The 16,138-nt window shown below is 35.5% G+C and overlaps 1 protein-coding gene across 1 annotated transcript; it reads right to left on the bottom strand.

The window, feature by feature from the left end:
• Positions 1 to 655: 655 nt before the first annotated feature.
• On the bottom strand, positions 656 to 15,655 carry C3H18orf63 (chromosome 3 C18orf63 homolog). Its single transcript, XM_075024289.1, has 13 exons — positions 15,522 to 15,655; positions 14,702 to 14,780; positions 13,253 to 13,309; positions 11,717 to 11,828; positions 10,446 to 10,487; positions 9,459 to 9,535; positions 7,939 to 8,048; positions 7,184 to 7,280; positions 7,006 to 7,091; positions 6,269 to 6,446; positions 4,103 to 5,179; positions 3,013 to 3,129; positions 656 to 712 (listed from the first exon to the last, which is right to left on the bottom strand). The coding sequence occupies exons 1-13, from the start codon at positions 15,653 to 15,655 to the stop codon at positions 656 to 658; spliced, it is 2,223 nt and encodes a 740-aa protein (XP_074880390.1).
• Positions 15,656 to 16,138: the final 483 nt, after the last annotated feature.

A 16,138-nucleotide genomic window follows, 5' to 3' on the forward strand; every position in this document is an offset into this window, starting at 1 on the left:
GTTTCATATGCTATATGTATCCTTAATATCCAAAGGAATATTCAAAGGAAAAGCTTGTTCTATCCTGCAAGACTATTAGCAACAACCACCCACGATGTGGGTTGAAATATCTGTTCACAAAATTAAATGTATTCATTTTGTATGAAGGACCATTTTGTCCTTGGACTAGATCTTAGCACCACAAAAGCATTTAGCCACCTCATTCATGTAATGATATAAAATAATACACAGAGCTTCACTTCAATGGTTTATGGTTTTAACTTCAGCTCAGATTCAAATGAAACTCAGCAGCACAAAAACCAGGTTTATTTTAGTCTGAAAGAAAATAAGCCAATCAAAATACAAATTTAAGCCAAATTCTAAGTTCTACTAAGTACAAGATGCCTTTGTATTTAACATTGCTTGTTTTACAAAAAACCCCGAAAGCTTTATTTGCTAGTATCCAATAAAACCAAGAATCTTAGTTTCTGTTACCTTGTTATTTTGCTCTAGAAGCCATTTTTTAGTAAAGTGATTCCTTTGGAGACAGCTGCTATCATTATAATGATCCAAAAGTAGGCACTATTACAGACATGTGATATTATTTTAATAAAGAAAAAGATTTAAAATTTGTAATGAGCATACCCAGAGTTTTCTTTCAGTACTCCAGAACATCCTAAATAGAAGGCTTACTTCTTTTGGCTTTCTTTAACTTCAAATAACCTTCTTCTTTCTGTTAACAAAAACCAACCAAACAAACAGACAAAAAAGGCAAAAAACAGTAAAGCAAACAAAGCAGTAATACTAAGCTAACAACTCAACTAAAAAGTTGTTTCTGAGTGAAATGGTTAGTTGAATGATATGAGAAGTAATTAATAAAAGTTTCTATTTTGCAACATAAATATAATTTAAAGTACGTTTATATGTACAGTGGGTAGATAACTAAAACCAGAGCTATTTTGAAAATAGCCTTTTACATGCTGGTAGCCAAGACTTTCAAAACCAACTCATCACTTTGGTGTCCAAACCTGAGATAATGACAAAGGCTTACTCTTCAGAGAAGTATTTAGCAGTGTCCCCAGTCAGCACCATTGTATTTTAATCTGGAGAGAGGAGGAATCAGACTAATGAGCATTGGAGAGTCCATCCCTACCCCAGTTAATAGACAAGTCCCTCTCCTATTCCTGAGACTCCAGCTGAAGCTTCCCTAGAGCTGTGCATCCACCTGGCTTGGCTCCAGCAGTGGCAATGCTGAAGGGGCAGTGCGGCAGGCAAGTGAGAACTTGCTGTCTCCTGCCACTTCCCAAAAGTAGTTTGCAGGGCTCAGCCTGCCTGGAGAGAGAGGAATGGCCTGGGACACTTGTGACTCATGACTAGGACAGGAGAGAACAGCAAGAAGAGTCATTCCCCATGGTGGGGAAAGGACTTCAGCACTTAATTTGTATCATGGTGGAAGTCTCCCTTCAGTACTCAGACCCCTGGGGTTGTTATTCTTATAACCACAGTTATTTTTAGTCACTGTTTTTCTCGTTTTCTTTGTAAGACTGACTCCTGACTCTACTGCTGTAGCATTGTGGTGCTGGGCCTGGAACTAGTGACTCAGTTGTGGCCCGGTGGAAGGGCCTTTCCCAGCTGCAGTTGGATGAGGCCAGCTCAGAGCAGCTGGGCTGGCGTTTCCCACACCAACTCCTCTCTTCCCTGCTGCAGCCTGAGCTCTGGGGTATGAGTGTGTTCCTGCTGCAGGCCCCTGAGGCTGCTCTACTGGCCCTTCCTGACCTGCATGGATAGCACAAACTGTGCTCTTTTAATTACCATAAAGTGTTACAGAATTGTCTTGTATTTGGCTTTAAAAGCATTAAAAAAAAAAAAAAAGACACATAAAATATAATGTTAACAAATGCAAATTAAATAGAAGAATCTGAATTACGGATACATACTCTTAAGTTCTTAATCAACAGTTAATAACTATGTTGACAAGGTAAGTTTATATATTGCAACATCTGATTAGGCAAAGGCACTTCAGATCAAGCATGGGTAATGAGACCTCAGATGGTCATGCTTGAAATGAAATATAAGAGGCAAGGGAACCTGGGTGAAAAGGGACTTAAGTGTGTGCAACTTTTCCACCTGGCTTATTCTGTAGAATTATTGCACAGTATTTTCAGTTGGCTATGAGCAGAAATAATACATATCTAAGTGAGAAAATACAATTGTACTGAGCATTGGAGACCTGGGACCTGTTCCTTCTAATGGACCTAATTTCTGGGTAGTCAAAATGTATAGAATGTAGTTGTAAGGAGAAGGAGATGGAAGATACAACTGAGTTTTAAAGAACTGATAATTAGAAACAGAAGTGTAGCCCAGTGGTAGGTAAAAGCAATATTTAAGAATCATGAAAAAATATTTTGAAGAGGGATTTAAAAGTACACACTACTATCATTAGAGCAGCGTCCAGAGGAAAAAGTATTAAAAAAAAAATAAAATTCATATTAGGAACTTACTAATTGCTGCTGCTGCCCCCATCTAGTAATACCGTAACAACTTAAATATATTAAGTTAATAACTAAGATACTATAACTTTTAAATATCAGAATTAATTACAAATAACCTTTTGGAACTCTACAGAACGTTGCTGAATTCAAACACTTAAGACGAGATACTTACAGAGCCACTGAGAATGCCCATAGTTATATTGGGCAGGATAAAACTGTTTTCTGTAGAATCAGAAAATCTGCTTCAGAAACATATTTACATTGAGTAATATCATTAAATGTTTTCATTTTAGTAGTATCTTTTGCAGAAGACAAACATTTTAAATGCACCCTTGAAGTACAGTAACATAACCAATAGTTAAGGCTAATTTTATCCTGGCTAAGGTTAATTTTATCCAGAGCAGGCTCAATAAGATCTCTTGGTTTCCCCATTTTAACTGGAACATGCTAAAATGAAAAAAAAAATTAAAAATTCCTTTTTATCTCTTAATTTAGGTCCTTGTAGACTGGATTAAGGAGTCTATGTGTGTGCATCTTTTACCTGTCTTCTTCTGGCACAACCTTTTGTTACAGATGCTTCCATGTTGCTCTCCTTGACTGAGGAAGTCAGTTTTGAGGTCAGTGTTTCACATGTCAGATACTCGTTCCCTGTAATCATCTTAAAGTATAGAAGTTTATACCTTCATTAGCAAAAAAAACCCAGTATTTTTCTACTTGTTAAAATGACCTACTTTTTCAAAAGGTGCCCTCATAATACAAAGTTGAAATAAACTACCAAATTACATTTTATAGGTGAAAAAAGTGATAAGCACAACATATTTCATCCATGTGCCCAGTCTGTGGGATATCATCTTCATAAAAATTGCACTGAAATCAGCTCAGCTATTTATCTTATTGAAATGCAGACAGAAGCATAGAAATATAGGTTGTAAATTACCTCCAGCAGTCATCTAATCATAACTTTTACTCAAAACAGAGCTAAATTCAAAGTTAGATCACATTGCTTCAGGCCCCATCCAGTTAAGTTTTGAGAATCTGAAAGGATAACAACTCTACAACCTCTTTGTGCAACTTGTTCCAGTACTTAACCATTCTCACTCTGAAGATTTTTTTCTTTATGCCCACTAGGAATTTTTCCTGTTGCAACTTGTGCTTTTAGTGAAATTGTAATTAAACTTGTATTTTCAAAACTTCCATGTTTGTCTAACAGCACAATGCCTTACACACACTGCAGTCAGCACTACACAATTGCTAAGGTTAGAGATTCTTTTCAGGAGCTGTTCATGAATATGTTTTCATATGAAGACAGACTGAACACCAAAAATTTCACCATGTTAACCTCACACAAATCTTGATAAACTGTCTTAAAGAAAGGAAAACTAATTATCCCACCCTAAAAGTCCCAAATAAAAAAAGTGTGTATCTCAGACAACACAGTAAATCATCTTCCCTTTCAGAAAAAAAGCAGCAGAAGGAAGAAAACATTAACTTATATGGTAGAAATTTTAAAAAACTCTATGAAGAATGATGGTAGAACATGATGAAAGTCATGCTCTTTATTGCCTAACATTGTTTTAGAACATACTGAATTTGTGAGAACCAGTGAGAATGAGCCCTGTTATTTACCTTACCTGTTCAAAGTTAGACTTGGAATGATGACTGATTGTCTTAGCAATAGAGACCTTAGAGTGGCATGCTGCTTTATTTTCTTCATTTTTGGAGATGCACACTGTATCATTTAAGACAGATTCATGAATATTTAACTCTACTCCTTCATTTGATCTCTTTGTTTGTTGCTGTGATAAACTGGAATTTGTCATTTCATTGCCTAATTTACAAATCTGCAAATGTACTTTCTTTGACTGGTGTTGTTTCTCAAGAACTTGCGTGGTATTTTGACTTGCAAACTTTTTTCCTCTTCTTGCACTGGAAGTAGGAGATGGATATGTATTCAGACTCAGATTGACGTTCGATTTCTGAAGCACTGACCCAACATTCTTAAGAAAAGAAGGAGGATTTGCCTTTTTGTGGTTGACTTCACTTGAATTCCCACCCAAAGCCGAGTTATCAGAAAAATCAGAATTAGTCATTTGTCCACCAGACTCTGTTTTCCACCGAAATACAGGTATACCATGTTTCGTGTATGTTTTTGCATTCATTACCTGAAGTACGCTGCTATGAGTAGGATTTTTGACTGACATATTTTGAACAGGTTTGTAAACCTGAGTTATGCTAGACTTGCACACACTCAGCATAGAAGGTGAAACACCCATCATTTTTATTGGTGAATGTCTTTCAGCATGTTCTCTTTTCTTCCCATTCATTTGATTTGTGGGCTTTCCATTCATTTGCATCAACTTTCCTTTGAAAATTGGTATAATTTTGCTGACTTTTTTGGGGGGTAGTTCAAAGGCTGAATTTACAGGCATTCCTAAAGATTTCACAACTGGTAACTCTGGTACTTCTGGTATTTGCCTATTATTCACTGATTTCTCTGTTGCTCCAATGCTAACCTTTTCTGTATCCTTACGGCTACTCGGAAAAGTGTGTGTTTCTGGCTCTTTGAACAAACGCTCCATCCAGTGGCTGTTTTCCATACTGCATGGTGAAGAAATTCCAGGCAAAGTCTGTTTCCTTGGAGGAGCCTGCGTTAGAGATACTACACAAACCATCTCACCAGCCAATTTAATATGCTTAGATTTTATTTCCTGCAATACAACAAGAGTTGCTAAATTGAATGAACTGAATTTAAAAGTCTGATAGTGCCACCTAATGCATCACTATATCATACCAACCAATGTACATCACAATATATAACCATACATTTTCCTATTTTGAATTAAAATGAACTATATTTTTAAACAATGTTTTGTTGCCACTATAAATGAAGATTTGTCTTCTCCTCCCCCCAGTTCTTTGTTTATAAACTATGCTGGAATATCGTATTTCTCAGAAGGAAAGATTTAAGTTACAGTCATTATCTTGGTTTAGTGCTTTCCAACTGGGTAATGCCTACCCCTTTTGAGGGGGTCTGCAGAGAGTTTGACTGACAGGGCTCCTAGTCTCTTAAGACTTCTAAAGGCATCTGTATTCTGAGCAAAAGACAGTTTGGATGTCTATAAAAACTGCAGATGACAAAGAGGAGCCATTCTAGCTTTGATCACTGAAGAGACATAAACAGGAACTGCTTTCTGAAAGAGGATTATAGTATTTTAGAATCTCTGCAATTTCTGTCACTATTCTTTGTTCAGAATTAATTACTTCATTTCTTCTTTCACACACTACTACCAAAGAAATTTGAGTCTCAGCCTTTGCCGCAACTTCAAATTAAAGGAGTTTTGATTGCTTGCCTCTTTTCCATCACCAGCCATGGAGTAAATCTTACAGCTTAAGTGTTTTTAAATGTGTAAGTCCACAGAACTTTGTATTTTTCTTGGTTTTTTTTTTTTTTAATTTAATAATAATAATTTTATTGTTGTTATTATTATGGAAAAGGTGTGAGAAAGTTCTGGATATCCACTGTAAAATAAGCTCTACAGAATTGCAAATATTGATATCAACTAATTAACACTAAGTCCAATTTTTTAATGTATTTGTGATGTGAACAACAACATAACAATGGCAAATAGCAATATCATATTTAATTACACTTTTAATTAAAAGTTACATAGTTGATAGCTGTTTGTTGTGAAAAGCATAGTTTTATGCTCTCACTGTGTTCTGAATATGATAAAGACCACTTCATACCGTGAACAAAGTACATGCCATTAATGTTTATTAAAAAAAGGTGCACGCACCGGAGCCCTGAAGAGTTCCTGTGTAGCATAAAGTGCTTTACTTGTCATCTTTACTGGAAATCCACATATATGTGAAAGATTACGCTTCATGTCAGAAAGAAAAGAATTCAACACATTTTCTGAATCTGTTCTAGGGAAATACTGCACTGGCTGACTTCGGATGCAACTTAAAGGGTACCTGAATAAGTGTTCAGGGATACATAACAAGCTTCTTTACATGTCTATAATTATGATTCATATTCGTTGAGAAGAAAGCATGAACATGTCCAAAGCTTTTTCAAAAAGGTGAACAAAAGCACTTATTTTCTGAAGGGACTGAAGCTTATAAAGTTACAGGACTTCAACATGATTATACCATACTAAACTACCACAGTAAAGATTACTCAATACAAGTAATCCTTAGCCTAGTCTTTCCTAGCAGGAAAATTCTCTTTAAAACAAGTCTTTGTTGGCCATATTCTTACAGGAATTTAACTCCTCCTTTTACATCACCATTTAGAGTGGCATTATCATGTTTGCAGAAACTGTGAAGCTGTTCTATTTGACTTACTATTATACAATACTAGGACAGAGAGACTTGACTAAGTATTTTGTTCCAATTTGTCTAGTGAAACAATTCTCTACTGACTTCTACAAAATTATGGAAGAAGAAAATGTGTCACATTCAAAAATGAAAATTTAGACCTTTGCTAGAAGTGTAGTAGAGGAAACGTAACAAAAATATTCTGAAAGGATACGTAAAGAACCTTTCCCCTATTGGTTTGAAGTAAACACTGAAGTATATTTTTGTCTCTTCAAGATCCTCTGGAAGAATATATCCGTACTTAAAAAAAACCACAAACTTGTATTACAAATACAAACTCCATAGGTAAAAAAAGGGAGGGAAAAATGAAAGCAGTGTATATTGTTTCTTACCAGATTCTTCCAGTGTATCTGAAATTCTTTATATGAACGGAAAGGAGATTCTGGAGGAATTATGTGGCTGATGTTTATGATCTGACCCATTTTCATGCTATGCATAGGTAAAGAAGGGATGCTTAGAAAGGGTGTCATAAAACTCAGCTGAAAATATATTTGACTTTTTTGGGGGAAAAAAAGCAAATCATTTTTGGCATTGAAAGTATTTATGGATTATTTTTATGTTTTGAGGACTAGTACCTTTAGCTCATAAGTTTATGAGAGAACAATAGCACTATTTCCTGAAGTATGGAAAAGAATTTGGCACCTACAAGTCTAATTTTCTCTTGTCTGTAATACTCACTATCAGTGAATGCAGAACAAAAGCAAATATATCATTATGTCTCATATTTTTATGATTAACATCATAGGTGAAAATAGAGGTAGTTTGTGGCAAAGCTGGAAATATGTTTTTTCTTTATATTGATACTTTCTGCTAAAATAATATTTCAGAAAAATTAATTCTCTTGCATATCACAGATGTAGCAGATTACTAAAATTGAAATAATATTTAAATGTGTAATTTATGATTCACTGATTAATTTTTCTCATTTTCTGTAACATTGAGACCATAAAACTAAAAAAGAAAGATTCCTGAATGTAAAACAGACTGTAAAACAAAAGTGTTCTTATCACTAGTATCAAATTCACAATTCATATGGGAAACATTCCAGGAAATGTTTGTTTCTGCTGAAATGTAAAGAGACTCCTACCTTGGCAAAACATAGCACCAGTTACTTAATATGGAATGTTGGTGAATAACTGTATTTTCATTGCTGTCAAACAGCTTTAAGGTGTTTGCTGAAATATCAAAATCTTCCAGCTTAAAATAGAAAAAATAAGTTAGTTGCAAATAATTCTACAGCAGTACGAAATTAAAATTTTCCAAAATAATTGTGTATCACAATACACTGAAGCTTATACATTATTATTCCTTTATCAGCTCTCACAGACTGATCATTTCAGAAGATATTCCCATTATCAGATTGCACACTATCTTATATTACCGCCTACACTTCCAAGAGTTATGTCAGTACAAGGTTTAAAGGTTATTTAAATCAGTGAGATTTAAACTTTATTTGAAGTGTTTTAATAAGTAAGAGTACAGAAGGAATTTTATCAAACTAAGAACCGTCTCACTTCCATGCACATTTTTTAAAGTTCAAATCAGAAACCCATGTTTGACAGTCCAGTAACTGTGTATGCCACTTTGCCTAATCAAGTGCAAAGATCCAAGCAACAGAATTAATGGGACATATAGTTTCACCCTGTGAGAAGTCAAAAAACACCCCACATTTTCACAATGTGAAAATATTTGACTGTAGAGGCCAATCAATCAAACACTGAGATTTGAGAAACTTTTTCTCTCTCTATGATATACCAGGGTTTGCATTTATTCACTGACAAGAAAATCTGGCCATTTCTGTTTTAGAGTAGTATTAAAATGATCAAACTGATAATGAAGCCACATCATGATTGCTTCCATCATTGCTTTGTGTAATTCTGGAACTGGATTCCTATAGATAGCATTAATGTTTATGCTGTCCAACTAGGTCACAGAAGAAATCCTATTCTTCTATTCTAAGAAAGAAGAGTTTGGATCAGAAATACTTATTTTGGAAGAAACCAGCAAGCCTGACAAATATACCCCTGTATGTATGGACATATTCAACAAAGGTGACATGGCTGCCACAAAGGATGGTAATTTTTCAACCTCAACCATGATTTCTTAAACAATTTATTAATTATGCTTACAAGCAGCATAGTCCAAGCTGCTCCAATATTTTGGAAGCTGCATAGAAAAGGAAGCAGATTCCAGAATAATTATATACAGGAACTTTAAATATAGTGCTGACAACTTACCTGTAGCTTTACTTTTAAGATATTACTCAAAACCGTCTATGTGTTACAGTGAGATAGTGAATGCCTTTTCTAGAAAACACTGCTAGAAGGAAATCTAGAATCATGAACACACTTCACTACTATATTCTGCTAGCATTTTTTGAAAGGTCTCTTAGTTAGACTAGAATCTCAATTTTACAATGCTTGCTAGAGTGCATCAATATAGATATTATATGGATGTTATGCACTTAAAACAGATGTAGATATTCAATGAATATGATTACTGTCATAATGCAATCAGAAATAAGCACTTCTAGCCCCATCATGCTAATTGCAAGTCACCTAACAGAAAAGAAGATAAAGATTAATAAGACAAAAATAGAAAATATACCTCAGGGGGTGGCAACCGAATTGAGCAAGGCTCCACACTGATGCAAAGCTGTCTCTCTGATACATTGAGGTCTATAACTAAAATAAAACCAAAGCGCAAAACCCTGTTTTGAACTACAGTTCATCTATTGGACGGAAAGCTAAACCAAATGTTTATTTAAAGTAATTGTTAGTCAAAATGCTGCATTTGAAAGTCAAAAGGCTAGACTTCCTCAGCATGGAAATTAAAATTAAGTGCATTTTAACTGTGAAAAATTAAAATAATAATGAATCACCATCCATACAGTACACCTCCCTAGGAACTTATGGCTGTCCATGCAACTGGATGCTTGATACTCACATCCTTGAAACACAAACAGCCATTTTCAAAGCCAATGTGGGTCTTATAAACATTGGCTGTACTGAGTCATCTAGCCCAGTATTATACATCCAGAAGTGGTCAATAGGAAAGATTATATGAGCAAGGCAAGCATTTACTGACACATCTCCAGAACATTCACCCAGCTCTGAGCAAGCTGTAGCATAGGGACTAAATGTATTACATTCCTCAACATATGTCCCTGTTACAAATTTAGGCTCCAACATCCCCCAAAGTAACCTTTGATTTTTATAGTGGAATAAAAATATTACTTTGCAATTTTTGTAACAGCTAAGCAGCATGCTTTGTGACTTTTGTGAACAGCAAAGGTAGTACATACAGGACAGTCACTTTAGCTCATTTTCCTATCTGTTTTTATGGAACTTTCACATCACTTGCAAGACACATAATTTGAGGCAAGTGCATTTAATTGTAATAATCATAACTTTTAAATGGTAAATTTCAATCTATGGCTGTATATTAACAGTAGGAAAATTACTTTTTTTGTGGGTAAATTTTCAAAGATGTAGTTGAGCTGACAACTATTACATACAGAGCAACATCTGCCGTCAAGTGTATTTTGACAGACTTGCTCTCACAAGTTTACCATTAACAAAACACTGTACTTACCAACAGCATTTTGCCTTCCTGAATGAGACAAAAAATCTTTACCTTAATAAATGAAATAAATAGACATTATTTTCTAAACGATATGTCAAATGTCTTAATGCAATAAAAAAAAAAAAAGGAGAAATCACACAGTTTTGTTTGTGTGTGCTATGAATGCTGAAACGTTTGTTCCTTTTAAGGAGAGAAAACCTCCTCTATCAATTAACTTTTCACTGATTTATTAACCTCTTATAAAAAAAAGAAAGATATATGAAAGTATATTAGTGGACAGCAATTTATACATCATTTTTTCCTTCCAGTAAGGAATTTATACATTGAACTATTTTTAATTGACTAACAGTTAATAAATTTCTCAGGTTCAAAAGCAAATCTGTATAGTATTACTACATATTTTACCATATATCATCAGTTTTGCCCAGCCTTAGCAACATACATGATTAGACAAGCTGCATGTAGCAGGGTCACATTGCTGTTAGTCAATGTCTTTCATTTAAATCAGTTTTATACCAGCTACCATCTAACCCTCTACTTCTAGGTGCTATTCCTGAATAAGTTGATTTGATTCAGAGCACTATATATTTTGAAGATACCAAAACAGGATACTGTTAATATTGTGGCCGGAAATAAGACAATAACATATACACTTTTCTCAATGCATATTTGGAATGATCTATACAATTGCTGTACTTAATAAGAACACACCACAGTATCTGAAACACATCTGTTTTTCCACACTTTGGTAATTCACATTTATCCTACACAGGAGTTAGTTAGTAGAGAGATGTCAGGCAAAGGAAGTACCATCTGAAAAGACAGAGCTTTTTAGAAGGAGATGGTCTGACAGAAAAACACTTCTATATTAGAAGAGCATGCAAACTACGTGCAGAAGTGCCACTAATAAAAGCATGAATCTGATAAACAGGCCCAACTTTTAGAAGATATTTACTGTCCAACAATATTTGGTTTGGAAATTATTAATCTGGTATGTTGTGTTCAGTTGAAATAATTATTTCAAAGATGAGAAAGAAGATGAAAAAGTGAATGATATGTCTATTCAGATTGTTAACTTGAATCATTGAACTTGGATAAAGGAACAATAAAAATGCAGTCAAATAAAAAAATCATAGGATAAATGAATGAAATAATTTAATATAATGAACTAAATAGTGGTGGAAAAGAAATAATGATGGAAATTAAATTATGGAAAATAAATACAACAATAAAGAACTGAAAACTAAATGCTTGATCTCTGACCCAGGTGAGTCAAATACCTTGCACCAAGAGATGACCAGCCTTGTTCCATCTGGGTGCAAGTCTGGCTGTAAGCGTGTAGGAGAGACAGGTTTGGAGAATGGCTGGACTAACTGCTTGTGGTGCTTCCAGCTAATAACATCAATGAGAAAAGAAAAATATATTAATAATTTAACAGATTTTTTTTTTAAAGGCTTCAGTCAAAATTTAATCAAAGATACTGCTACTGCATCTTGGAGCCAAATCCTAGTATATGTTACACATCTTTACTTTTCATCTACTTAGCTACAAGAGAAAGTTAGCACAATATTTGATGTAGGCATTTAGATTTCATGCGTCATAGAAGTAAGGTGCACTGCAATTCATGTAATGTTTTCACTGATAATAGACTTGGGGAAAAGACTAATTGGACTATATGGAGTACTTTACTAGATAGTCATCTCTTTCCAGATAATAGGCACAACATCCTAAATTTACATGTATTAACTCTGCTGTCAAACTCAAGACCAGAGACATTTTCTTGCAATCACAAGAACAATAGATAAACATAACTTTGTTCACCCAGCAGTACGACTTGCCTTACTGCTTGCTTGTCCTGCACAGCTTTCTGTTGACAGCATTGGTCAAGAAAAATAAACTAATTACAACAGGTTAAAAAGAGTTAACTAACACACATCCAGGAGGATGTTTCCAATGAGATCCTGCAAGGATCTGCTTGCAGCTCATGGTTATTAAATATACTTCGTACTACTAATCTGCTGGTGTTAGAAAATCAGACAATGACAGGTCAGTTACATGTATCAACATAAAGCAGTTTTGTAAGGAAAGCATATTTGAACAGTATGTGTCTTACTAATCCAGATAGACACACTTCTTGAAACAAAGAAAAATACACCCAACTGGCTGTGCAAATGAATCATGGGAGCTACTGGCTTTGACTACAATCAGTTTTTTGACGCAGCAATTTTAGTGCATCCACACATACATTCATAAACCCCGCAAACATTGCATAGCAGAAGATAGTAAATCATATGCATAACGGTCTAAAAATATATCAGCTGTTAAGCTCATGGGTTCCATTTCTTCTCTATGTTTTTGTTTTGTTTCTCTGAGACTGTCCTATACAGGCTGGATAAACCCCAAACGTGAATGGGGAGACAGTTCAGCTGTCTGAACACCCCCACCTGTGGAACCTACAGAGCACATGCAGAGGGGGTGACACCAGCAGGAGACCTGAAGGTCTTTGGCCCGAAGGGCACGTCTGTCGTTGCCTCGAGGTCAAACCCCAACGACCCTGAGCAGGATCAGGATCCCACTGCAGCAGAGAAATGTAGTGAAATAGCTTAGGAACTTCTTAAAACTTTTGACTCTGACAAAGTATACTTACCATACCCAGGTTCATAAAAGACATGTTATCTATGGGACAGACTTTTTTGCCCTGACACTTGGCTTCTGTAGTGCAAATTGTATGCTCTACAAAAAATACTCATCTCTGGCAACAGCAATTGCAGAGAAGTGTAACAATCTTAAGAACTGTGACATCTTTCAGCACTTACAGTAGCTCCTTGTTTCTCTATGTAGGCTTGGCATATTCCTGATTTGTAAAATGGTATCTAAAAATAAAAAATAAATAAAAATAAATTAAGTGTCTGAAATTAAGGGGTGTTTCAGGAAACGATAAATTAAATTCTGGTCCATCCGTGACTTCGTCAAAGAAAAACAGGCTAAGGAATAGTTAAAGCAAACACCATATCCTGTACTTTAAAGGAGAATGATAACCAAAATTAGTTCAGGCATTTGTCATAGCGTAATCTCATTTCCAGTGAAAGATACATTAACAAGCAAGCAAACAACTGCCCACAACAACATTGCAGAACTCTGCCCCTGCTGCTCTCATCGTGAATTGGGTGGCATCTTACCGAGTCCATTCTGTTCCACAAAGGGTTCACCATCTGAAAAGGCCCTTTTATCAAAAGAGTTGAAGACATAAGCTGCCGTCTACATTACTAATGCACAAAAATAAAAGTTTGCTTTAAATGACATAATCCTTGATCGTCAAAGAAAACACTTCTTAGAGAAACATGCATGTACGTGTGATGGATACACTTGACTCCTAGCTGTACTTTGGTTCAGGCTGACCAAGAAGCAATGGGCCTCAAGTCCTTGGGGTGAATTTGTGAGCTGGAAAGCCCCTGGCTCATGTACAAGGGAGTGGATGTGTCTTGAAGAATATTTCAAAAGGTGGTTTCAAAACCCAAAAGTACAAGATAAACAAAGTACAGAATAAGATATAAGAGCTAAACTGAAGACATCTGTCTTGTCTATACTACTGACTAGCAGCCAACTACTTCACCCTATAAATATTAAAATCAAGATGGGCCCAATTTGAGCTCTCCCTGATAGGCAGCTGGCCTGCATGTCAGGTGACTCTTCCCTTAGGCAGGGATGCCTCTCAAGGTTAGAGATTCTTTACCTGAGACTAAGAGATCCTTCATGACCCAAGGCAGAAAGATCCCTTATCCATGACAAATCCTTGGTAAATGACTGATAGCATGCTATGAAGCATTACTAATCCATGTAGCTACTCAGATATTATAAACATTGTATGGAAAATTCCATTAGACATGAACCGGTGATCAAGTCTGAGACCAACATCGGATCCAGCCACACCTAGGCTCCAAAAAGGAGTTTAGAAAGCAAGGGGGTCCACTCTGAACCTCTTTACTCTTCACACCTCTGGTCTCTGTATGAGTCATTCTAACTCAGTTTTCCTTTGTGTGTTTGTTCCATGCAGTAATTATAAGATGAACCTTGTCATCAAACTTACTGAACCTTGTCAAACCACTGTTAAAACTTTGTTAAATTCCACCAAACTTACTGAACTCTGTCAAATTATTATTTTACCTCAGTAAAACATATTGCTGCTTCTCTCTTTTGAGTGAGATGCATTCCGGTCATCCTAATAGTATGTAACTACATATACTTATTTACACACTGATACTGACCGCCATTACAACTGAAAGTTGATTTAGTGTTCCAATAACAGGTGCAGAAAGGATGTCTTGATGCAGGAATAATAACTGTCTATTAAAAAAAAAAAAAAGAAAAAAGTTCCAAAATAATTTTCCATACTTGATTTTCTCAGCTTAAATTTATTTTCCTCACCTTCTGCAAACATAATACATTCCACTTTTAATTGGTTTCCAGTGGTTCAGTATAATATATTGGACTAGTCCAAGTTACTTGCTCTTAACCCACCCACAGTGGTCTAAGACAAAGACTAGAAAGACTACAGGCCTTTGGCACATGCATAGAACTCTCCAAAAGTGTTTATTTTGGCAGAATGTCTCATTTCTTTGCTCTCCTATTAAAGTGAATGACATAGCACTTGGTGAACACTAAGGAGTGTACATATGCTTTCCGAGTATTCTTTTCACTCAGTCTCAACCTACATAAAGCAATACAATAACTCAAAAGATGTTCCTAAAGCTTTCCAACTTTGCATGTGAACACAGATTAATTTTATTATTATTAATATTAACACAGATTATTTTTATTATTTTATTTATTAACTACCAATTTGAAGTAGGTGGTCTTGTTAGTTTTAGCCGATGACATTTAAAACATAATAGAAATGTGGTTTTTTCCCCAATAGCCAGCAAGTCCCCCACAAAAAAACCACCCCTATCTTGAACAATTTTATACTGTTTGCTGCTGGTAAGAATGTTGCTGATTTTATTACGGTTAACTCCAGTACTGCTAATAAAATCTTTCAATAACAACCACAAACAGCTTCTGAAAATAATAACCCTCAAAACTCTTTACCTGCAAATCTTTATCTGTGTATTCCTTGTCTCAGTTTCCGGTATCTGAGAACTCAGTGTTACTGTAGTGGCACAGAGTTTTTGTAGCTCCGGCAGACTGACGAAGAACAGAGACTGGGGCCTGGTGTCATTCATGTTATATTGTTGATTGCCTCAAAGCAGCACTTGGGTCTTGAAAGAAAAATTTTAATTCAATTTTATAAGGCAGGTATTTGTTTCCAGAACTTTAGAAGTATATGGTATCAGGTAAATGAATAATCAATTACTTTCTGATTAAGGTTAGGTAGGCAATATAACATGATTTGGTCAACTAAACCAGACAGCTCAACATACTTTTGCTATAAATAATGCATTATACTTGAAAAAATAATTATTTACAAGAGTTAAAATATTCAGAGTAAAGACAATGACAAAAGCATCCTTTCCACCTTCTTCTCAGTCTAGGTTGGAGCTGGAATATACCTGGGATCCAGGAGCTGAGGAATCCCTCTGTAGTATTGGTCCCCTCCTGCCTGGCGAGAAAGTTTAATTCCCAGGAGCTCAACAGCGATCTCCTCACTAAGTCATACAAAGACCATGGCTAGCCTGCCGGAGAGAATGAAAACCACAGAAACACAG

This window comes from Buteo buteo, chromosome 3 (assembly GCF_964188355.1).
Source record: "Buteo buteo chromosome 3, bButBut1.hap1.1, whole genome shotgun sequence".
NCBI lineage: Eukaryota > Metazoa > Chordata > Aves > Accipitriformes > Accipitridae > Buteo > Buteo buteo.

Excerpts from the sequence above, each read along its gene's own strand:
- C3H18orf63 (XM_075024289.1), bottom strand. The coding sequence starts at position 15,655 with ATGAATGACACCAGGCCCCAGTCTCTGTTCTTCGTCAGTCTGCCGGAG. Across the intron at positions 13,310-14,701 it reads AACTTTCAGTTGTAATGGCG|ATACCATTTTACAAATCAGG; the intron begins GTCAGTATCAGT and ends TTTTATTTTTAG. Across the intron at positions 5,180-6,268 it reads AGGAACTCTTCAGGGCTCCG|GAAATAAAATCTAAGCATAT; the intron begins GTGCGTGCACCT and ends GTTGTATTGCAG.